Below are 25,770 nucleotides of genomic sequence, written 5' to 3'. Positions count from 1 at the left end.
CCACTACTTTTCGTCACTCTGATGAAGATTTCTCGAACATTAGGTTTTAACCACGAACTACTACTTTTCGTCACTCTGATGAAGATTTCTCGAACATTAGGTGTTAACCACGAACTATAAATTGATATGCAAATAAAGAGACATTTTAGATAGTTCAACAGGAAGACAACTTAGACAAAGTCAAGACAAGGTTTATGTGAATGAGACAATAGCTCCTACTGTTTTGATATGGGAGATAAGCTGGTTGGTGGGCAGGGCTGGGTCCCAAGTGCCAGACAGTTCGATCCGCAGCCCTCATCAAGTTGCTTGAGTAACTTTTCTTTGGCGTATCGTACTATATGGATGTCTAACCTTTATCCACGCATTTATTTATTCATTCATTCATTTTGAGTTACCACATTTATGGAGGGAGTGGAGTAGCAGGTACACTGGGAACCACACTGTTTATATATATATATATATATATATATATATATATATATATATATATATATTTATATATATATATATATATATATACATATATATATATATATATATTAATTTATCATAAAACATACATTTATCCCACATGGGTAGTGCATCTAAACTATATCAATCAATCAAGCATTCAATCAATCATTTACTTTGTTTTAAAAAAAATGGATCGATTGATCAATCAATAAATCAAATTTAGCTAGCTAAGTCACTGGGTCGATCAATCAATTAATCAACCAATCGGTCAACCAACCAATCAAATCAAATGAAATGAAATCAATTTATCGTTCAATATGTCGATCAATCGATCGATCAAGCTAGCTAGTAGCTAGCTGCCTGCCTGATAAAAACATCATCATACATACACTTATCATGTTACATACATTTATCACACATATGTCATACATATCACTTGTAAGCCGTGTGTTCATCCGATTTATCATGCTCCTGCTCTCCACGCTGAAATATATTGTTCTGTGTGTTACAGGTGTAAGGAGAATTGCAAGCCGGAACACTTTGACCCAGACATGAAACTGAAACTCTATTCACCGTCAAAATACGAGCGGTTTCTTTTCTTACTGATATTGATACCGATATTCGCCGATACACAGACGCAATGGATCCTGACAGAATCTCCACCTGAGTTTCAGGGCTCTCTTTCCGGAGATGACATACTAACGGAGACGAAAACAACGTTGATTGTGGGTCCTGGTGTGTTCTCGGTACGTGTCCTAATATCAATCCGAGATAGCAAAAGGCCAAACTATGCTGTCCACCTTTCGCTAATGTCTATTTTTTCGTCATGGGATGAAAGCAACTTCAAAACGTCAAATCTGTGTAGAATATCATTTGCCATTAAAAACCATTTTTATGAATATAGTCATTAGCATGTCATTGAGACCAGCGCAACTTGAATATGGGTAAATCGCACCGACAGACTTGCTTAGAATCTACGGCTGAAGATACACATACAGAAATGGAACGTCTGATGTGAAAAAAAGAGGAAACAATAGACAACCAGAGTATCTGTGGAGGGGAGGAGAAACTGACATCTACAATAAATAATAAACAAACAAACAGTAAACAATGACAACGATAGTGGATTGATAGTAATCAGTTTTGGGAACGTTGTGTTTGTGATAGGTACATTTGGCTAAAATTACTAGAATATTCTCATATCAGTGACTTTAGAAAGGTAACAAAACACGTACCTCCAAATTTGCGTCCTCTGTACGTCTTGATCATGGAGTGACCTAGTCTCGCGAGAGTGACCTAGTCTCGCGAGAGTGACCTAGTCTCGCGAGAGCACGAGACTAGGTCGAGACGTGTAGATCTTTTGGCTTCCCCGGCCTCCTTGCGGAGCAGGGGTAAGTAGGACTTGGACAGCTCCCAACCTTGCGGTTAGTTAAAATTCATTATTAATAGAGAAATCCCATCATTTTATTCAGACTCCAGGATACTACACGATCAGGTTGGAAAGCTATTGGTGGCCTGATGATACTAGGATCGCAGCCTGGCGTTTCCGAGTTCTTCCCGATCCAGTACCCATGGCCATCCGATACAACAGCTCTTTGGAAATACCTCCTGATACCTGCACTGCCGTTCCGTTGACCGAGGCATTCAAATTTTGCATCAAGTGTAAAGGTATTGGTCTCGAAAAGATATTGGTTTTCTCAAATACATTAATTTAGCAATGAGTGAGCTATCTTTATAATAGCAACCTTGTCCCCCTCCCCCAGCGACTAGGTCAGGTAGAGATACTAAGTATCTAAGTAGGTAGGTGGAGACTGTTTAATGCAGTTCTATATTACTCAACAAATTGAATTCATTCGTCAATATCTTAGTAGCATGTAGCATAAGACCATGGGTTTGTAATGTAAAACACACATACATAGTAGTCATTCTGCTAACTTTCTCAGGGCAGTGGTGATAAGTTCAACTTGCCGCTAGGTGGCGCGGCAGTGAAAAGAATACGGTCCCAAATATGACTAAGCTTGTATCCCCCTCTTCTATGTTAGAATCTTAGCCCGAAAGCAGAAATGAAGTGGTCTTGTCTAGTTTAGTTGAGTTTATTAGGATCCACAATAGTTGACATGTCACTATTCAAAATAGGTGGATAATTACAGTGGAATAAATGATTGTGTAAATAATTATAAGTTTTATTGCAAGCTCCTTTATTTATTTCTATTTTATTGCAAGTACATGTAACACTAGAAGACAGACAGACAATAATGAACACTATAACATATGACTACTCTGAGAACTGACACTCAGTTCTAACTTGTTGGGTTCGACTTCTAATAATGATGATAATAGCGGTTAAGCTGTTCTCTGCATTTCTTACGTCTGCATTTTGCCAGATAACTGTTGTCATTAAAACATGTTACCCAAGTTCAACACATAACAAAAGAATACTTTTTGCCAGAGTTTTACGATGTGAACGGACCAGTCCAAATGGAGATAAAGTACGAGTTCATTCCCGAAGAAGTTGAAATGGCAACAGTTAAGTTTCCTGGAGACGATGCTCCTACAGACATCTTCGTCATTTTGGTTGTATATTCGGGATGGGTAAGGCAATTTTGTCGTCAACTCAGATAAAAGATTCTTACATTTCATCACCAATACAAAGCCGACGATCTAATAATGTAAAATTAGATCCTAGAATGAAGTTTTAAAACAGTTTTGGATGTCTCTTAGAATGCGTTTTATATGTTTCTCAGCATTTATAATAGCAAATAGAATGTCAAACTAAACACACTAGACCTAATCACCTACTGAACAGATTTGACGGATGTTTTACATTTTGCTAGGTTGGATACTCGCCGGTAATCGAGATACCTCCAGGATATGTTGCTATTACACCGCGGGTGTTCAGCACTGATGGTAGATCTACCACTCTCAGACTACCCCCAGTTCAGGTGAGAAAATAACGTCCCGGCTGAAGCTTTTTAGTTGTGCTGGATTGTTAAAGGCACCTAGAGCATTTTATGAGGCTTGAAAACTTGAAATATTCTAGTTGCTGTAATCTTCATGATATTGACATTTAATGACACTGTTAACCACATTTGCGTGCATATTTCTTATCAAAAGTGCTAAAAAAGCGGCACAAAAATAATCTACATGGTGATCTTTTAATTTCACGCGGCTAGTGTAAATAGACCGATATCATAGCCCCGCCCACCTCCATCAAAACGTAGAAATGAAAAATCAAAACATAAAAATGCAAATAGTTGACGGACATGCAGTCACTCTCTTATTGGTCGAACCGCTAATTGTGATGGACAGTCGGGATCAGTCTATAAGGGCTTGGATTTTCTATCAGTTCTCACCACACAACGACATCGTATCTTTGCTCCTAATGTCGAGTTGTAATGGTATAGTGTTATTGAAACTCACTATGTGTAGGAAAGACTAGAAATAAGACTATTTTATTTAAGTTTCAAGTCTCATGAAATGCTATGGATGCCTTCAATGTGTTGTCGCCATTAAAATGAAGTTTCATCTTTGTTAGCATGCATGCGATACTGTCAATCAACACAGGGAAATAATTCACTTATTTTTGACCGTGTCCATCGGCCCGTGTTATCTGAAATTTGGACGATGACGTCATGAGGGGGTCAAAGGTGCCCGGAAGTCGATACCTGCCGCCGTCCCGGTTCAAAGTGTTATTGTTGTTTTAGGATGCATAATTGGTGTTGTAAGTAACAATCTATCAGCCAATCAATCAATCAATCAATAACTTAATAGATCAATAAATTCATTATTCGGCCAATCAATCAGAATTCATGATAGGCATTGTAGAAATATGAGATCTTGTTTTGAGTGCAGTAGCTATGTGCATAGTTGAGCCAGAAAGATTTGACTGCGGTGTCAAGCAACCACCTCCAAGACAAATTGCTTTCCACCTTTTCATCCCTAACACTATTCAAATGTCGCGTGGTCAGCTTTTCAAAAGCATTTCTTGTTTCAGATACGGCCTCCTACCTTTGAACAGCTGGAAGAGGTTATAGAAGGGTTATACAACAAGGACAATGGCCTGCTCTTCATCCATCAACAACAAGGCGCAACGGAGCAGGCCTTTATGGACTCTGTCATCCCTCCTAAAGCACTGGCCTCTTTAGCCGACCGGGGAGAAGACATAACAAAGGTGTAGATTTTTCAAAATTTCTTTTAGAATATTTTTTTACTTCGCTTTTTGACAGCCAAGGACGACGTGGCACTGCACTCAAGTTTTTGATAACAGTTTTTATACAGTGCCACGTACACAGAACAATATACATGTACCAATTTTCATACCTGGATGTAAAATACGCTTCATGTTTTCGATTATCATCAACCAATGCAAATATCATTATTTTTTGTTTTTTATATCATCAAAATTTTTGATTTTCGAATGTTCTATATCACCTATGTTACGAAAAAATGTTGAAATTTAAATTCCATTTTCCATTATTTTCTATAATGTGCCATGAGGTTTCCTACGGAGACATGATATCAATTTGATGTACTTTTATTGAATGATGTATATCAAGTTATTATACGTCTTTTTCATAATTTAGTTTGATTTCTGTTAATCTGTGTATATGATATTTTCCATTGATTTGTTCCAGGGCCACCGAAACTGCCCTTGTGGTGATATGTGTACATAAAATGGGAAAAGAAAACAGAAGAAAAAATATGAAATAGATGATAATATATATCCATCCTTGTACAACTCAGTCATTCTTGATGTAGTTATTCACAAACACTGCCTCGTGTTGTTAACTCCCACATTGCAATTGATGATCACACATTTATCATATTAGTACACTTCGTAGACTACTGCCTCTTGTATCTGAAGTTATGTCATACCTGGGCCGCGAAAACGTTCGATACGGGTGTTCCGGACCGTGCAATAATTTTCCGTATCACACGGGGTTCTAGACTTGTATCACACGGGCTTCCATAGAATATTTCGAACGCCGGTTGCGCCGCCGTCGAAAATTCGAATACTGGATTCGGAGGTTAGAATCAATGTTGTTACAGTTTTTTGTTCGAGGACACAATACTCCCTCAACTTCTGGCGCATTCCGCATTGAAATGTGTGTCTATCTCGGGGAGGTATGACATAAATGAAATACAACACGGTGTATTCCGCATCACCCTCGGTCCCAGCCTACGGCCGTCGGGCGATCCTACCCGCGGTCGGGCTGGTACCTCGGGTGATACGGAACACCCCGTGTTGTATTCTATATATATAATTTATCTATCTATGTACGATGAATTTGTAGTTGGTGGACGTTACTATTGAGGCAATGGTGGAAGTAGAGGCGGATGTAGACGACTACGTTGAGGTGATGGGCGTGGCATCTGCAATAACACTTGTAACAGCACACCCGGAACAAGTGTCTGCAAAATCCCAGGTTATACTTCTTTATCCAATCTAGCTCCTTTACATCTTTGAAGTACTGTAAAAACAGAAATGTTCGCGGTCGTTTTTTGTTCGCGGTGAACTCTTTAGTTTACCGCGAACTTCAAACCACCACGAAAAGTCGTTCCATTGTGTGACTGTAGCGCTACTATTGTTTCAAACGCGATCTGAAAACCCAGGGGAACACTACATTTACTCTCAACTGCGAAATCAAATCCCCACGATAATTCCTGCATTTACAGTACACGTTTGATATTTTCAAACTATGGTTATCCTTAGGGGGGTAATGAGTCTGTCTTGTCAGTGTACACGGCGTCTTTGAACTTTCTAAGGAATTTTAATAATACATGTTATATATGTCCACAAATTTGTATATGGAAATCTTTAACAATGCACTTCAAGATATGGGTAGTAATACGTTAATTCGGAATTTTTCATGTTAGAATACAGTTTTATTATCAGATGTAAACGAACTTTGCTGACAAAGAAGAGAAAAGAAAACGTAATGAAAATGGTTAACATCGCTTTTGTATGCCTTTGATAAGGTTCAAGCCGCATCCACTCTCAAGGCACTGACAGAAACAGTAAGAGAGCTGGCGACGGCAGATCCAGCAAACGGTACCCGGCTGCTTCCTCTAGATCATCTAAACCGAGCGGCAGGAACTGTAATTACAGGTGAACAGACTTAGCCATCTTACATTTCCAAGTGCGCATGTGCAGCGTGGTGTATCATGGTCTAGGTCAAAGTTTAAGATTCATTACCTACTAAACAATGCCTATTTGTTAACCCGTTTTAGAACACGGCAGAAGGTTTGAAGATCAAAGTCACCAGAAACGAATGTAGTTCTGCTTTGTAAGTTCCGAAAGTATGCTGTGCATTTAATATTAATCTAGCATTATATTTTTCTCTACCACTTATCAGTTACAGTATGACTATATCACAAGTATTGCAATACATTATTACGTTCACAGGAGTTGCACATCTTCTCAAAGCCTCCGAGGAAATGTCTTTATCTGAACGGCAAGGAGGAAACAGCTTCTCTGCCAACTTAGCAGCGGTAAGTCAACTTAGATGTCTTGTTGCAGATTTTAAACCTCTCAGATACTTCCTTAGGAAATACATGGAATGTAAACGCAGATTTTAGGTCCCATGCAGTTTTTTTTCTAAAAACTGCAATTGCGTCCGTTTTGAAATGTGAAAGGAGAACTTGAACATAAACTCCAACATGCTGATTTTCCAAATAACATTTTGAGTGCAGGTTATTTCCATGTATTCTGAGAATATCATTTTACAGTATATTATGATGTATGATAAAAAAATCATGATTTAGGAAGTAAATACGTGTTTATGTTTGGTAAAACCATGATACTCATTGCCACGGATGTATGATTTAGAATTAACTTGAAATATTGAGATTACCGTTCAGCATCTCGATCGCTTTCCATAAACTGTATAAATGTATATGAATGATAAATTTTTCCTCTGTTTTTCATAGAACAAGGCTGCTACGACCATCGCTTTCCAGGCTCTAGACACCTTAGGTGACATCATACTGAATGTGTCGATGACTGAGTCGCCAGATGAAGACGTATTCGCGGATTACAACACTTCCAATGTATGGCAAATCAATTACATTAAGGGTTAATAACCAGCCCGATATGTTAATGTTGACATAAAGCCTGGTCAGTGACCTATAATCATCGAATAAACCTCCGAGTGAGCAATGCTTTGATGTATAACCAATAGGAATGGAGGCTTTTGATTGGTCCACACAAGCTGACTGACGTCTGCACTGAGCATCATACTACAAAACTAGTACTGTGTAGCGACTCGCCAATAAGAGTGTAGTAGACGTATTGTTCTTTTGAGTTATTTTTAGGTGCATGTGATGTTGTCTTAGTAAGTACAAAGGTAACATATTACGGTGACAGAAATATTGCTGACTAGAGGGTTAAGTGTCCTGTCAGATAATCAGAGGTATAGAGCGTTTTTATTCACTTAGCATGTCAGTGACGCAGGCAGGTGTTAGTCGCCATGTTGGTGTCCCTATTTGCATTCCAATGATTTGCAGTTGAAGCCCACAGAGCATTTTTGCTTCATAGGCATGTCCTCTTTGAGCTGTACACATTCAATATTTGGCATTCGAGAGGGCCAGCACATTTTCGAATCTCCGAAAACGATTCAGCTGTGATTCTCGTAAATGCAAATTGGGACGCCAATATGGCGGGGGACACAGCTAGCGATGACATCATGTTAAAACTATCTATTTCCTGTCAGGTGCACATAAGGTTTCAACAGCAAAACGCAAGTGACCCTGAGGGAAAAGTGTACATGGTTGAGGGAATAAGTGACTCCTCTGTTCGTGTGCCATCGATATCTTCACTGGTTGGGGACAGGTGTACAGAGAAAGTACAAATACAGGTAACCTCATTCATTCGAAGTCATGTTGCTTATATACCTTTACCTTCACCTAGTCTCATCCTCATCTTGAGGGTCGGGGACCATGGTTGCTTCTAGCAGGGGGGACGAGGGTATTAGTGCAGGCGCCTAGACCCCAGGGTGAGAGCTCAGAATTAAAGAAGGCAGTAAAACATTAAAAGCCTTTCTTTGGTGTTTTTTTGTGTGAAGTCTTAGCAATTCTGGGGTGAGTATGACAGGTTAGACTTCATACTTGTATGATTTGTTGACAAAATCGGCATTTCTCCATCTTTTTGTCTTCTTGACCCCCGGGAGATAGTGGGATGGTCGCGAGCGGGCCCTTATAAGGCAAATGGACTTACTCAAGTGCTCTCGCTCGGGGGTGTTTTCCCGGAGAATGACCGTATAGAAGTTCTCGTTATTCTGATAGATGGCAGTCTGAAGAACATGTAAGAATTTGAGGGTAAGATTTCTTGGTCAGAATCGTTGGTTCCTGAGATAATGACGCCTAATTTCTGTGAACTTCCCCTTAGGAATGCATGTATTATTGGGCCAACTTGGAATACCCTAATCCCGCCAGCACGAATTTCCTCCATCATGCCCTGTCCATCGCCCTCTGAGTACAGTCTGCAAGTGACTTTCCTGTCCAGTCCATGATGTCATCCTCTGCGAGGCCTCTCTCTGCTTCTGTTGCCACAGATCTTCCCTTTCAGGATGTGGGTTGAGATCTTCTGGGCCCGTGTGACGTGGCCAAAATACTGGAGCTTCCTTCTCTTTACCATGCCTTGGTCATAGAGTAATCATAACGGTTTCTTTGAAACCTTTTTCACCTTTCTTGAGATCCACTCCTTCATTAGATACCTGCATTGCCTCTTTGATGTGCTAAAACTGTCAAAGAAATAGAATAAAAAGACTCTTTTTACACAACCATGAGATTTATTCTACCGACGTTTCGGTGACGATCTGCCACCTTCTTCAAGGCAATTCTGAAATAGTTCCAAGTCAAGTGAAAATTGATGTTTTGCTTCGATACTTACTTCCATTATGTCATGAAATTATTGATGTAAATATTTGGATTCTGCAGTTTTTGGAGGCCAATTTCAACCCTTCTGTACCATTGCTCTCCAAATTAGTGAAATTACATTTTGTTTTGTTTTGCTATGCGTTGTCTGATGCTACAACTATTAATTCAGCGTACGCGCTGCATATTTTTCGAATGATATGTCATGAAATTGATGTAAATATCCAAATTTTTCAGTTTTTTGAGGCCAATTTCAACCCATTCGAGTACTCCAATAATTCCGACGGTATACAATCTGACGTTGTTGGGCTTCATGTCAGATGTGGGGATGAAATAATTCCGGTTTCCAACCTGGCGGAGCCAATCGACATCCTCGCACGACGAAGGGGTGGAGACCTCAACAATTTGACGTACACCTTTGCCGCATTATCCGAATTGGGGAATTTGACGGTATGTAGATTCCACTCTGTTGTATTGTTTTGTCACTAGGTTGTTTTGATTATATGGATTACATCCGCGCGCGCGCGCTTTAATTTTCGTCCGATTTCAGCATGAGAGAAAAAATGGGTTTCGGCCGTACTTTAAATCGTACATAGCACCTGCAAAATGATTAACTATATGCCGTAAATTGCAACAACAAAAATTGAAAAAACGATACTAATATGGTTGAATGCCAAAAACAATTCTAAAGTCCATACTTTTTGTGTTTAATCACCTGTTAACCTTCCTGACCACGTAGAATTCATGTAGGTTCGTAGAAGATGTCATACATATAAACAAATCAACATGGCATTATAAACTTCGGGGATTGCAAAGCACTGACCACTGTCCATGTTGTTATGATATCTTAAAACTCAATGACATGTACTACTTTTCAAGCGTGGCACAGAAAACAACTGACTGATTGGCATGTACAACTAAAAACAGAAAATATAATCTACTTAACAATAGACTGTTTTGTATAGATACAGCAACAAAACAAAAAAAAGTGTTTTCATTAACCATCATATTCTTTTTTTTAGCAATTCTAAAGTTGTTTTTTGCTATAATCTACTCTTCATTTTTATCCCTTCTAACAGGTATTTCAGTTCTATGCCAAGAGAAGATTTTCATCACTAGGGTTCAGTGTAGACGTTGACAGCGTAAGCAGTTCAGTCTCTTGGCAGCCCGTCACACTGTTCCTGAATAAGCACAGTCCGCCGACTTCAGATGAACACGGGTGGTCCGGGTCCCTGCCAATACCGGATGACGAGCTGTTTACTCTAATTACGGGGGTAAACGGCACGAACATGACCTCTAACCCCTACCAGTGGCTTCTACCCGAGGAGGAGATCGACATCACCGAGGAGGATGTGGAGAGTTTTACAAAGTTTTACATTGGTATGATATAATCTACTCATGTTTCTGGAAAGTATGAGTATCATGGCCTAGGTGCCAACCGATTACTACCGGGGCTCTTGTACTAGCTAGCCTAAAAATCAGGGCAGCGAGTGTAGAAGCCTTGGTAGTAATCGGATGGCACCCAGGCTATGAGTATCAGGGCTCTACAAAACGAAAATACTGATATAGAAATTAGACGTCTCAGTTAAAGATGACAATACATTCATGTAGACAAAGGTATGGCGCCAAAAAGAAGTGGGCCATCGAGAGGAGATAGTGAAGAAGAGGGTACAATGTAGAGATTTAAAATATAGACTATGCCGTGAATATCAAGTAATGGCTAGTTTTGATTTCCCTTTTTTGGCAGATCTGTTATTGAGGGTAAGAGGGCGCATGCTGGGAGAATGAGAGCACCCCTGTTTAGAAAACAGAGCAAAACAAACAACAACAAATTCAGTACAACAACGACAACAATAACATTGTACAGTGAAATCAATTATTAATCATGATATGCAGCAATGCCTTTTCACAGGGTTATAGGTTCTCTAATAAAGAATGCATATTTTTTTTAGCAAAAGATGACTTTTAATGTGTTTTATGACAGGAGTGCAGTTTGGTACTGATCTGGACCTGGGCAATGGAGAGATTGTCAATTTCACTCTTCAAGTATTCGAGACTACCTGCGTCTATTTTGCTGAGAATAACACTCACCTCTGGCAAAGCGACGGTTGCAAGGTAAGTCTTTGCCTTGCAAAGTTTCCTGCGTAAACAGAATATGTTGAACGTTGAAAGGTCGTTGGTAGTTGATAGCAGCCCCCGTCCCAGTCTAAGAATATCATCTTTTAGATTTAGATCTTCACCCTTTTGTAGTTCATCGACCTTCTCTTTTGACAATGTGCATCTAAAGATGAATATGTATACTCAATAGCAAGGTTCTTTTATACACAACCGAGTATGTACACGAGCCGACGTTTCGACGACTGTCTGTCATCTTCATCAGGGCAATACGGACTAGTTCACAGTGCACTGAAGCTAGGTGTTACTGCTAACAACGCAGTCCCAAACATTAAGTATTGTTACATTAATAGATACTGTTAAGCAACAATCGTGAGCTTTGGGGACTGCATTGTTAGTAGTAACACATAGCTTCAGTGCACTGTGAACCAGTCAGTATTTCCCTGATGAAGATGACAGAAAGTCATCGAAACTTCGGCTCTTGTGAAATACTTGGTTGTGAAAAAAGAACCTTGCTATTCAGTCATTCACCAACCTTTTTAAATTATTCAAATAATATGACTGTATACTTTCAGGTCGGGTTGATATCAAGCCCTACCCACATCCACTGCCGGTGTGACCACCTGACCAAGTTTGCTGGTTTTGTGGCACCAAACCCTCTAAACATACCGGAGCTTCTTACTGGTTCTAGTGGTGGTTCACTTCTCGTCATCAATGGTATTTAAGAAAAAAATATGTTGAATTTTCATAAGCAATAGGATATCATAACATACCGTGAGAAACAGATGATTTCATATATAGCTTAGTCTCGTGCAAATTTGTTTTATATTCGATTAAGTTAAGAATTTGGGCTATCTTTTTTCTATGTATTTTAGTCCTGTGTTTTGTGTACGTCTTCATATGTATTTTAGTCGATAACGTCTCAATGTGCTTTGTGAAAGTTCGTATTGAATTGTGTAAATTGGTTAGTTACTACGGCTAACCCTTTGTAATATCTTTTGGCTAGTTGGGTAGCCCTGGCTGTACTTAAATAAATCAACTCAACAAGGCATATTTCAGAAACTATGCTTTGTTCATTTCCTTTTTGTTTTGATCCAGAAAACCCAGTGGGACTCGCCCTGGTACTTGCAGTGTTCGCCTCCTACCTGTTTGGACTCCTCTGTGTGAGGAAAGCAGATAGAAAGGACCTTACAAAGGTAGGCAACAGTGTACATAGATTTCTACATTTGTATCGCAGGTGGAAATAGTAAAATAGGTCTCTTGTCAGGAAAAAATAAGGATCTGGTACAGAAGTAAACGTTATTTTTCAAAAAGATATACGTGTAGAAAATTGCACGTTTTAAGGTGAATTAACGGTCTTAATGGGGGACTTATCAATCTCAATGTCTGAGTGCTAAGTTGTTAGAGTTACCATCTCTTGAAATATGATGTAAACTAGTGTTTTAGTTTGTCCAGATACAGGCACAGATTTTAGTTCCGGTCTTAAACAATATATCAATTTTTATATGATGCAATTGAACAATTTTTATATGATACACTTAGTGCAAGGCCCTCGTCACCTAGTATAGGTGCAATGTAAAGAAGACCTTAATTTTAGAAATAGATATACCAGTTGCAGCCTTAAAAGGCGTAAGGTTAACTTGTAAACTCACACCAATATGTATTAACCATAAAAAGACGTATACGTACCTCCAAACCCTCTCAATGATAACTTCAAAGCCAGGTCAACACGCGTACGTCTTAAAGAAAACGCAAGCAATATCAAGGCCCGAAAATTGAACTTTGAAAGTCACTTTATTTTGTGATTTATTTACGGAAATGTGCTACATGTAAAACAGTGTTAGTAAATGTCACCCGCGTCAAGATTTCGGCATTTTTTTACTTCAATTTTTTTCCCTAACATTGCTTTGGTTGCCTTTAAAAATACGTACATTTTGTGTATGTTCTGCCATGGTGTTGAGGGTTGTAGTGACCAGCTATCATTTTTTGTGTCCAAAAAAGGTAGGACTTTGGCTCCTACCTGGCCACAGACTTAATCCCAGAAAGGACTGTCAGTATGTGGTGACTGTGTACACGGGGTTGCGTGGCAATGCTGGAACAACTGCTGATGTAAGTATTCTTTCACCGGAAGGCCATGTTGATTTGATTATATGAATGACATCCGCGCGCGCATCAAATTCCGTCCGTTTAAAAAATAAAAGAAGTTTTTGACCATACTGTAAATCGTACAAAGCAGCTTCAAAATGAGCAAATATATGCCGTAAATTGGGAAAAAATGATATTTGAGGAGAATGGATAGTAACATCGTTGACTGCCAAGGTTAATTCCAAAGTCAAATAATCTATGGAAGAATAAAAATGAAAAAATCTATTACTTGGTATACAATACCCTGTGTTTTTAGTCATTTACATGGTTTTCATGATGAATGTAACTTTTTTTTGCCAAACTTTTTTTATTCGCACAATCGCATTAGTTTTGGGGTTCCCAAGGGATGACATCCATATAATCAAATCAGCATGGCCTAAGGCATTATTACTTGGTACTGACTTTAAAGGCAAAGCCTGTGTTTCTCCACAGACATTTTACGGATCCCTTTGCATGCTCGGAGACACAGAACACTTTTGTACTATAGGTAGCCCAAAGCAAACAACGGAATTATCGTGGCAACATGGCAACGTGGCAACGTGGCGCATGCGCACTCTGTGCCGTCTGGTCTTTTTTGTCATGGTGATAAGTTTGATTGTTTTCCTCCCTTCCCACAGCGCCTGTGTCTCCCAGCATGCAATGCGATCCGTGCAAATGCCTATCCTAGTTTGTTATTGGAACATAACTTTTATTTTGGATGAATGGGACCATGTACCTTTTGAAATATAATATTCTATGTATACATGACTGACAAATCTGTTGTGACATCAATTATGCAAGGCATGCTTTCCATCACATTTCTATACCATTGTTCTCCAATTTAATGAAATTACATTTTCGCTTCGGTTTGCTATGGATTGCCTGATGCTACAACTATTAATTCAGCGTAAGAACTGCAAGTTTTTTCGAATGGTATGTCTAATAAGAAATGATATGTCATATTTCAGATTTCCATCTCCATGTGGGGCTTTACGGAATGCAGCCAGCAAATCGTACTCAGAGACCCCAAGCGGTTTCTGTTTGAACGTGGTAGTGTGGATTCTTTCCTGGTCTCCACAGAACAGGCCATAGGGACTCTGACTCATCTGCGTGTGTGGCATAACAACGCCGGGTACAGCCCAGCATGGTGAGCAAAGAGATACGTTATTCATGAGCGATGTTTCGCCCTTTTAATCCAAACACGCCACAATAATAACAATTAAAATCTGTCGTTCCTTTAATATTGACAAAAACGCCAATGCAGTTCCAGTGTCACATACCAGGGGGCCCAAAATCGACCTTTGTTCTCCCAACACCTACCCACATACCAAATATCATTACAATCCATCCAGACGTTCTTGAGTTATGCTGACTACAAGCATCCGGACACACACATACATACACGCTCATAAAATATCTCCATGAAAAAAATCTCCATTTTTCATGGAGATGATAAAACGTTTCTGTCGCGGCACGAGGTGTAAATGGCGACGCTATGATAAATTGTTTATTCCAAGGTAATAGTAACGTAGCAGGCCTTATATAGCATTACCATATACACCAAGAATATTGCAGGACATTAATATTATTATCATCACATGTAGGCTCCTTATTGGTTAATGCCCTTCAGTTATATGATAATAGTTGATAATGCAAATCCATACTCTAAGACTTTTTTGTGCATATGACAAAATAGTAAACGCAAAGTAACAGAAAGCGAACGTAGAACGAGGTACGTATATGAAGGTTAGACATCCAGGGAAACAATATATAAAGATAATTCAAACTAGCTCTACAACTGGATAAGATTCGGAGATTTGATTCCGGACGTTTGCATACGTTTCTTACGAGTTAGTGTCTTTGACCGGTTTTCCCAGTTAAGAAGTACTAGCATTGTATTCGTTTTGCCAATTCATTTTAGTGAAGAAGGATGGATGTCACTCGAAACGTCCGGAATTAAATCTCCGAATTCAATCCAGTTCTAGAGTTTGAATAGAAAGAGGTGTCTAATCTACGCTAAGATCCTATCTTGATTATTGAAATTCATTATTAAAACCAAAGAAATTGTGCACTAATGGTAATATTTGTGATTGACAGGTTTCTCAGTCAAGTGGTTGTAGTCAATAGAGGGACGAACGAAACAACCCATTTCTTGGCAAACAGGTATTTGACGTCTCTAACTTGTTGACCTTTAAAATTTTTGATTACGTTTGTGTCGAGATGATAACATTATACACTACGTATGGAGTTATTTACTGAATGCAATTGTCAACACAGATGGATAGATAGTTTTAACGCCCTCCGTCTCTACTCGGAGATACGGAACATTTCTTCCATAATTTTCTCTTATGATATAAGAATTTCAATTTTGTTTGCGTCTTCGTATTTGTTTGCGTCTTTGTAATGTATGTAGGATCCTAAATTATGTAGGTTCTTATTTAAATGTTTGCCTTGCAGGTGGTTTTCTGTCGATGAGGATGAGGGCAAGATCGACCGCATTATCCCTTCAGCTCCCCCAGAAGAAATGAGCAAGTTTCGCAATGTATTTTGGGCTAGAAGCTACAGGTAACTTTCCTCTTGAAATAATTCGAGTTTTGTTTGCGTATTTGACACTTTGACTCTTTGACTCACATGCTAAAAGAATCTACTTAAATATTAAAAATATCCAGGAGCTAGAATATATACGAAAGGAAACGAATTTCAGAAAATACAATAAGGAAACATTTTTGATAGATGGAGTAAAATGTGATTAGATAATACATATGTATATATGAGTAAACAATCTATAGAGGTTCTCTTTGTACTCAAAGAGAGAAATGCGATGTATAGGCTTGTACAAAACATGTTTCCTTAGTTCATACAGAGTAGAAAATTCCTATCTCTACTGCAACTAGACAAACCTTTCTTCGAAAAACATATCCGTTCTTTTATATCTACAATAACTAAAAAGTGAAAAGAAGTTGAATCTATCTATCAGTAATTAATGCTAGTTAGTTATCTTGTACCTGTTAACTTTTAATACGTTGAATACGACCTGTACTTAGCACAGTATGGCAAAAAATACAATAGATGTTTGTATTAATTTATTCATTCATTCATTCATTCATTCATTTGTGATTTTAAATTACACAATCAGGGACATGAGCGACGATCACCTGTGGTTCTCTGTTGCTCTCCGCCCGGCCCGGAGTCCCTTCACCCGTGTCCAGCGCCTGTCCTGCTGCCTGACGCTGCTCTACAGCACCATGATCACCAACATCATGTTCTTCGGTCGCGGCGACGACTTTGATCCTCCCGAGCCAATCAGAGTCGCCGGTGTGGAGATCAGTCCTCCCATTTCTCTTCCTGAGGTACGAATTATTAGTACGAGTACAGAGATAGGACTTTAGTTCGTAATGCCCATCCTTAGGTAAAGGCCACGAACTAGATCCCTCTATCAAATGTGGCCCTGGACAAGTGCCTGATTTTTTGTGTGCTTATTTCTGCGTATGAAAGATGTAAGGGATGGTGAGTCGCGTGTTAAAATTATGCCCGAGAGCCGAAGTTTTTGAAATTGAAGATATGAAATATGTAATTTTCATTTGTCATATTTTATCAATCATTCATAGAACACGTTCTGATTTGGTATTTCAGTTGATGATCGGCATACAGAGTGCTCTTATCATTCTCCCTATCAATCTCCTGGTTGCCCTTTTCTTCCGCTACTCGGGAACAAGTACATCGACAGCGAGCGTCAGTGAGAATGGTACGGCCGTGAAAGAAAGCCATCATGTTGAAACACATGGCATGCAACCGTCAGAGAAGACTTGGATCAGTCACAACTCAAGAGAAGATGAAAATGAGCAAGCCAGTTCTAAGAAGAAGTTTTCCCTTCCCTGGTGGGGTGCTTACCTGGGTAAGTAGTGAATGGTTTCATATCACAGGGCACCACATACGGTATCAAAATGGCACCTGCCAATGACTGTGGTAGGTCGTCCACAAGTTCGTTTTCTAGCGTCCTTCCTAGGTTGATATGTAGTCTAACTTTAGCTCTATTGCTGGCAGAGAATATCAGGATGATTTGACGCCAAATGTTATAGTCATGTCGCCAAATGTCGTCAAATGATGCCCTTGATGTTCGATATCATCGCGTTGTACAACTTCGCTTCGTATATCTTGACTTTAAATGACAAAAAACAACATTTCAAACAATCTTGAAATACCAGTAAAACGTACAAATGTAGGTTGTAGCCATGTAGGTCATCCACATGAATCTGTCACTGCTAGATTTGATATATGTCTAGAAGTGGATCTTATTCTCCAGACTTCACCAGAGAGCACTTTCACTACAAATGCAACATTCTGATAACCCATCCATTGCAGGTTGGCTGCTTGTCTGGTCCGCTAGCTTCGTTGCTTCCTTCTTCACAATTCTGTACTCGTTGAGTTTCGGTCGGGCGAAGGCGGAAGCTTGGGCTGTGACCTTCGTGACGTCATTCTTTACCGACATCCTCCTGTTGCAACCCGTCAAACTGGTGCTGGTAGCGATTGTATTTGCCTTGCTGTTCAGGGTACGGTTGTGCGATGAACTTTGCCAATATTATATAATGCTTTGTTTTCGGTGCTGTGAATCTTTGTGCATGTTTTGTTTGTTAGTTGCTTGACAGTAGAAGTTGGGAATCTTGGATGGATATTTATGGCATAAGGTGTGGAGACAGGCTCCAAAAATACAAAGAATGATTTCGATTATTGGCCTCTAGTGGCTCTGTATGACAATGACAACCCCAAATAGCTACTGACGTCTATTTGTTTGCGGATCTTCGGATGGATCTTTACGATATGTGGTATGGCATCAAAAAGACAAAGCTCGATTATGGGCACCTAACGACACTGTTTGCTATTGCAGCAGAATATCATACGAAAGAATGATAACCGTCTATAGCTACTGACTACGTTTACTCTTCTTTTGAAAACGCAGAAGCCTGTGGAGGACGATGACCAACCAGCCTCACCAGTGGCGGATGATGAGGAATACTTGCATAACGTTAATGAGGTAATGGGTTGTGCTGTGCTGTGATTACCACTTAAGCTTGTTAGCTTTTTACACTTGATAAGGCCAATTGCCTTATATTTGTATAAAATTTCTGTATATGTTGCAAGCTGACTTTTCACCCTTCTTAAGCAGATATTTGTGTGCATATTCTCAACCTCACTCAAGCACTAAATTGATCTGATAGTATCCTGATATGTTTCAAAGACAGTTTGCTAGTACATGTAATACACCCTTTTATAGTATGGGTTAATAATTCATGCTGTACCTTTAATAGTAATCAGGATTTTTTCCCGACAGGACCGTGATGTCAGACCTGTATGGCACAGCGCAATTGGTTGGATGACGTATATGAGAAAGAACCGCGCATCACAGTATACTCCCGGGTCTGAGGTTGGTATTCAATTCTGTCAATCATTACTTTGTGTTCTGATCGAGGCATCTCTTACGTTGATGTTGTTTCTGTTGTTTCATCATACGTCACCCTACGTCTACGTGATTGCTATTTCTGATCGATTGCCGCCATTTTAATGACGTAGGTTGTATCCCGTCATGCTTTGCTTGAGGTGTCTCTTGATTATACAATATCCATTGTCATTTTGGGTTCGTATGGTAAGAAATGTTTCATGTTGTTTTGGAACAATAGTCTCCAGGCGACGAAAGGTCTACATCGCCACCGGACGAGTCAGTCTTGGTGGCATTAAGGGCCAAGAGCGCAGAGAAACGTAAACGTCGTGCCGCTGTGCTGGAGGTGATCGTGTTTAGCCTGTTCGTGACGGTGATCATGCTCACAGCGTACGGAGAGAGAAGCCCGCTGGCCTTCCACATGACACAGAACGTGAAGGAACACATCATGGGTGGAGAGAACGATATTCCAGATGTAAGGAATGATATGCTTTTCATACAAAATTAAAGTTTGTACCCTTCTGTTAAAAGAAAGAAAGAAAGAAAGAAAACGTCTCAGAATTTTCGGCGGTATCCCTCGATCATTCTCGGAAGTCAATACCTGCTGCTATCCTGGTTCAATGTAGAGTGATTGGCCCTGATGTAACGTCTGGTCCCATGTCAATGTTTCGACCTGTTTCAACCTTGCCTATTGTCATAACAGTGTAAAACGGCATTGCCACCACATCCAAAATAAACAAGGAAAACCTTGATGTAGTTATTTTGTATTACGAATACTAAAAAGATTAAATTGCTTGTATCATCAGTTGAAAATTACATATAGTAGTAGCAATGATATAAATAATGCCAAGAGTCAGCAGTCTTTACAGAATAAAAAAAAGGATGATAAATACCTACCTCATGAATATTAGCGTTTATCATACACAACTTCCAAACCTTTGGTAGTCCGACTGCAAACTTCCTTTGGATAGTAATTACTGTGATCTCATTTTTCACCGCTAGGAGACGCTGTGGGAAGAATAATGCATTACCGAAAACGTTTGAGGAAAATTTTCCACATGTTGTGCATGAATATCTTTAAATGTCAATTGTTATCTTCGCCGAGTACTTGTACTCGGAGAAGATTATGTTTTCGGTTGAAAAATCTGTTGGGTGGGTCTGAATGTATGTCAGCAGCATAACTCAAGAAAGCTTCAATGAATCTTTATGATTTTTGGTAGGTGTGTAGTGGTTGTCCAAAGGAAGGTCAAGTTCGAAAATGGTTTACCTTGCGTTTTTCAACAGTATTGCAGCGGACTTTGCATTTTTTTGTGTTGTATGTAGGCAAAAAAAAGTGACGGAAACGTTGATGGATCTTCATGATTTTTTGCAGGTGTGTAGATGTTGTGGAAACGGGGGTCAAGTTCAAAAATGGTTCCCCTGGTATTTTCCGCCTGTACTGCAGCGGGATTTGTGTGGATGTGTATTTTTTTATGAATCATAAAGTATTCACGGTGTACTTGATTCGTCTTTTTTAGATTACGGACATCCCATCATTCTGGGAATGGGTAGAAGGTGGTCTGATTCCAGCCACACACTCAGAAGAATGGTACAACGGGAATGTACAAGACGACGACTCGGTACTACCGGACATGTTAACCCATCAACTCGGCACGACACAGTTGAGACAAGTCCGGCTACAATCAGGTAAGAGGCTGTCGACAGTCTTTCGTATGAGACTGGTGGGGATTGTTTCCTTTATAGAGAGAGGGCGGTACAAAAACTTGTATCAGTGTATCAAAGAACTTGTAAATACTGCATGTCAAACACGGCGGAAGGCACAAAACATTTTATTTCAAATTGCTCCCTCTAAGATCAAGAAAGAAAGGAGCCACCAAATTCCATCCTGATTTCTCCACGTTTACAGACAAAAAGAAAACTACTCTCCTCTTAACGTCACAAAATCACCACATTACAGAAGAAGTGGGACCAATCGTCTTCCACTGTCTCGGAAAAAGAAGTCAAACCCAATAAGTTAGAATTTAGTGCCAGTATTAAGACTAGAATAGTCACATGTTATACTATTACCCATTGCCTGTCCGTCCTTTCATGTTACATGTACTTGCAATTAGCCTACGGGCAAGAACTTGCAATAAACTTTCATATATTTGCAAAGTTGTTTAGGTTCAAGTTGCGGTCAAATTATACCGATGATAACATAAGCTCGAGAAGCTGTGGATTGATTTGTATGATATGAGTAGTTTCCCGCAAATTGAAGGTCGAATTCGACCATGTCCCCTAGCGGATTTCTAGTTTATGCAGCAGAATTTCCAGTTTTTGATAAGTTACGGACATGCAATGGTCATGACTTTTAGGTGGCAGGTATCTCTTGGGCTCGGGAAAATGTGACATGGCCTATGGGTCTTCTCCTCGAGCAAAAAAATGCCTTTTCTGTTGGACATTCTTACTGGAGTAAGAGTTGATGGTTTTTCAAAGTTTTTATGAATATTGAGTTAACACCAGTTTCATACTTTCAGGCCAACTTTGCCAGACAGCCGAAAAGTTGCAAACCTTACTGCCACGTTGCACCACCGGCTTTTCCAACCTCAATGCAGATACAGCAGACTACATCGAGGTAAGGTAGAAATTGAGTTAAATTAAATTTACTTATAAATTATTTTACTGCTGCCCTTAATGCCAGATAGTATGAATTGTTCTGTAAATTTATTGAGTCTTAATTATATCGTAATGTATCTTTACCACAGGGCTGGGTTTCACATAATGATACCTTGAACTATACGGAACCAGTTGTATGTTCAACAAATGGGGAGTGTCTTCTTGGAAATACCACATGGAAATATACATTTGCTTCACTCAGCGACAGTAAGTCTAAACGTTATTTTTTAGACCTAGAGTATAAGCTGAAACTCTTTCGATTTCATAATTCTCTTAATCTACTGTAACTAGATCTATGCGAAAAGAATAATTTTTCTGTCATCACAAAAATTTCGGGAAAAACATCATTGTATATATAGCATGGCTTCCAAATTTGCTATCTCACAGTTAAAACTTACAAGTGTGCATTATGGGCAAGTTCAAAGTTCAAGACCCATTGTAAAAAAATCACGAACGTTTTGCTGCCTTATCAATTATGGGGGATGGAAGTCACTGAAAACGAGTATAGCCCTCTGCAAGGTACAGAGGTTAAGAAAAATGCTTGTCAAAGGATCTTGAACTTTGACCTAGACCACAATGCATCTAAACTGCATGTACGCAGTCTGTGAGATGACTTATTGCTTGTTTTCTAGGCTTTCCATACTTCCTAAAACATGGCACATACCTCAGCGGCGGTTACGCAACGACACTAGGAAGGACTCAGGGAGGGAGCGAAGCAATGGCGACGTTCTTACAGCAGCACAACTGGCTGGACGAGCGAACCCGCGCCGTCTTTGTGGAGCTGATCCTCTACAACCCACATGCCAACCTCTTCTCCGTGGTAACCATAGTGGTAGAGTTCACTCAACTTGGAGCTGCCTTCACAACTGGGGACATTGTGTCTCTAAGGCTGATTCAGCAAGACGCCATCCTCCTTCTTGCCTTGAGAGTTTTGATGGCGATTTTCTTGGTGTTCTTTGCTGTAAAACAAGGTGAGATAAAACTTATCTATGATCTATTGCGTTTCATTAGGTCGCAATTAGCTTTCAACAGAATATCCTTATACATTTCCAAGAGATATGGTAACTCTCCGTTACCTTATCTGAAACGATTGTTAAACCAGTATGGTTACTAGTATTCTGTGCCATCTGTGTGAACAACATACTTTGAGAAATAATATTTTCTATCTTCCGTATATGCATTGGGTTTTTAAATACGTATACAAGTATAATGATTTGCATGTCGACTTGACTGCCAGGTTCAAACTTGTTAGTACATTGGTTTTTAATTCAGTTTGTTGAACTGCGACAAACCAATAAAATACATCTTGTGTCTTGTATCTTAAAGTCAGACCTTAAATGAGAATACTTTTTTGTAACTTTCAGTCAAAAATGTCCTCGCTCGCCCGATCCAATACCTGAGTGAGTTCTGGAGCTGGGTGGAGCTCCTTGTCGTTGTCGTCGGTTTCTCAACACTTGGCGTCTACTTCAAAGCCCAGTACATCATCGATGAGACAGCTGATCAGCGAGCGTCGCCCGTTTTTGAACTCTACAAAAGTGCAGTCAACTGGTATGGAGTCTACACGTATTTGCTCGGATTTCTCATCTGTTGCGTTACACTGAAGTTTGTCCAGCTTCTGCGGTTCAACTCGCATGTTTTGTCTCTGTCTATGACACTCAAAAACTCCTTCAAACCCGTTATACAATTCTGCGTCATAGCTGGCATCGTTCTAATGGGCTTTACACAGATGGCTTATCTTCTGTTTGGTACCAAACTGCAGGGTTATGAGGACATATTGTCCAGCCTAGCCAGTTTGTGCACCATGATGTTAGGAGCTTTTGATTTTGATGCTTTAGTTGAGGGACACAGGATGCTTGGTCCACTGATGTTCTTTTCGTACCAAGTCATGATGCAGTTCATATTACTGAGTATGTTCATGACCATAGTCATGGATGTGTATGCAGACGAGAGTCAGGATCCAAACACTGATGATTTACGGATGGTTTCCTTTATCAGGGATACGACTTCAGGAGCTGTAGGCAAAGCAAGTCGTACTCTTTCAACTGCAAGAAAAAGCAAGATTAATAAAACCACGATTGAGGTAGAAACTCCTGATCCAAACAAAAACCAGGGCAAAATTGCATGTATGCTTTGGGAACTTAATGATTCCAGAATACCGTAAGTTCCCGCAAATCATATCAATATATTCAATAGAAATGATACATATTATAAATAGGCATAATTTTGTTAAATTTATACATTATGTAACTGTTTTGACGTTGTTACCGAGGTTGATATCTGTATTATGTAATCAAGGGAATTTAATCGATAATTGATATGAAATTAAAAAAAGGAAACAGCGTATGGTTTAAAAGATGAGACATTTTATCCTAGTCATATGTATGCTTTTGTAAATTCTATTTCATATTTAAGTAGCATATTTCAATATATGCACATAATTGTACATAGTGCGTGTTAAAACCATTATCATTGTTAAAGGTTTATATTTCTATTTCAACTTCAGAAATAGTATCTTACTGTAACTTCATAACTAACCAACTGTTGCACAAATAGATGAAATTGCAGTATAGTCCAAAATGAGCATACAATACGAAGGAAATTATATATCATGTTTGCCATACGTTAAACGGTTAGATCTTAGACAATTGTTGTGCAATGAAGATATCATGTACCTTGTTTTATAAAGTGGTGTGTACAACGCATGGTTAGCATTAAATTTAAGGTTTGAAATTAAATCATCATATGATTATTAGTAAATTGTCATTAAATTATTACATGATCATTCTTGAATTATTACATGATTATTATCAAATTATTACGTGATTATTATTAAATCATTACATGATTATTATTATTAAATCATATGATTTACTCGACGTCTTAATTATTATCAGATTATTACATGATCATTATCAGATTATTATTGAATTATTACATGCTTTCCTCGACGTCTCGTTTTCTGTGAACGAGTGATTTGCCTTGTAAATTTGCACATTCATCTAGCAATGGATCCAATTTTCCTTTTGTATTGATGTATGGTGTGCGAATCTCTCAACGGTGCAGTATAACTTTGGGCGCATGGGGGAGCCGCTTGATGGGCCAAATTTCTGTTCTACCGTCTTCTGAAATAAGCCCACCTTTCTTTGAAAGAAGAACCTATTTTGCTTCACCATCTCCACTGAACTAATCATAACTCTTCCATGCAGCAATTTATCCTCGCCATTTCGCCTATTTCTTTAATTTTACATAAAGCTACTGTCAATGTATTCAAGTTCGCGTGGTTTTGTTTCGCGTTAAGGCGAAAATGGAGTGTTTGCGGTGGTTTAAAGTTTGCGGCAACGCTATAGTCACATACTGCTACAGTATTGGACAAAAATGTTCGCGGTGGTTCTAACTTCCCGGTGAAACGTCACCGCGAAAACCGCGAACATAAAACCACCACGAATATTTCTGCATTTACAGTAACCAAAGAAATCCGGTATACAGACTATTATTTGAAGCGACCGATCAGTCAGGCCTAGCCTTGATGCCAGACTTTTTCCAGGGCATGCTCAGGCCAACTCTTCGGCTTTAGGGCCAGCATGCCCCCAAGGAAATTCTACAAGGCCCCCTGTCTTAGAATCTCAGATAAACTGTCAATGAAGAATTGTTCGCGGTTGTTTTATGTTCGCGGTTTTCGCGGCGACCGTTTCACCGCGAACTTAATACCACCGCGAACATTTTTGTGCAATACTGTAGCAGTATGTAACTATAGCTCTGCCGCAAAGTTAAAACCACCGCGAACACTCCATTTTTGTCCAATAATGTAACAGTATGTGACTATAGCACTGCCGCAAAGTTAAAACCACCGCAGACACTCCATTTTGCCCAATAATGTAACAGTATGTGACTATAGCACTGCCGCAAAGTTAAAACCACCGCAAACACTGAATTTTTCCCTTAGCGCGAAATAAAAACAACGCGAACTTAAATGCATTTACAGTATATCATAGATATCGGGGGTACTGCATGCAGGCTAGTCAGGCCCGGAGGCCAGGCTTCCACCAAATCTTTTCCGTCCTGACCTGTTAACCGCCGCGGCGCCTTGTTAACTCCAGTCCCGTGCGGACGGCGGG

General features: G+C 39.4%; 1 protein-coding gene and 2 long non-coding RNA genes across 4 annotated transcripts; all 3 read left to right on the top strand.

The window, feature by feature from the left end:
- Nucleotides 1-1,882: 1,882 nt before the first annotated feature.
- LOC136446836 (uncharacterized) lies at nucleotides 1,883-3,395 on the top strand. Its single transcript, XR_010757654.1, has 3 exons — nucleotides 1,883-2,121; nucleotides 2,903-3,045; nucleotides 3,288-3,395. It is a non-coding gene; the product is annotated as an uncharacterized lncRNA (long non-coding RNA).
- Nucleotides 3,396-6,855: 3,460 nt separating this feature from the next.
- On the top strand, nucleotides 6,856-8,328 carry LOC136447914 (uncharacterized). 2 transcript variants are annotated; one of them, XR_010757797.1, is made up of 3 exons: nucleotides 6,856-6,945; nucleotides 7,384-7,503; nucleotides 8,166-8,328. It is a non-coding gene; the product is annotated as an uncharacterized lncRNA (long non-coding RNA). The 2 variants fall into 2 exon arrangements; XR_010757796.1 differs by having other exon boundaries at nucleotides 7,384-8,328.
- A 13,443-nt stretch (nucleotides 8,329-21,771) lies between these two features.
- On the top strand, nucleotides 21,772-24,164 carry LOC136447667 (polycystin-2-like protein 1). Its single transcript, XM_066446708.1, has 4 exons — nucleotides 21,772-21,862; nucleotides 22,288-22,626; nucleotides 23,020-23,669; nucleotides 24,159-24,164. The coding sequence occupies exons 2-4, from the start codon at nucleotides 22,374-22,376 to the stop codon at nucleotides 24,162-24,164; spliced, it is 909 nt and encodes a 302-aa protein (XP_066302805.1). The 5' UTR covers nucleotides 21,772-21,862; nucleotides 22,288-22,373.
- The last annotated feature ends 1,606 nt before the right edge of the window (nucleotides 24,165-25,770 follow it).

The sequence above is a fragment of the Branchiostoma lanceolatum genome, chromosome 13 (genome assembly GCF_035083965.1).
Source record: "Branchiostoma lanceolatum isolate klBraLanc5 chromosome 13, klBraLanc5.hap2, whole genome shotgun sequence".
Lineage (NCBI taxonomy): Eukaryota > Metazoa > Chordata > Leptocardii > Amphioxiformes > Branchiostomatidae > Branchiostoma > Branchiostoma lanceolatum.
This window is presented reverse-complemented; position numbering and strand designations above follow the sequence as displayed.

Coding starts and splice junctions, on each gene's coding strand:
- LOC136447667 (XM_066446708.1), top strand. CDS start 22,374: ATGGCGACGTTCTTACAGCAGCACAACTGGCTGGACGAGCGAACCCGC. Junction 22,627..23,019: donor GTTCTTTGCTGTAAAACAAG/GTGAGATAAAAC, acceptor TGTAACTTTCAG/TCAAAAATGTCCTCGCTCGC.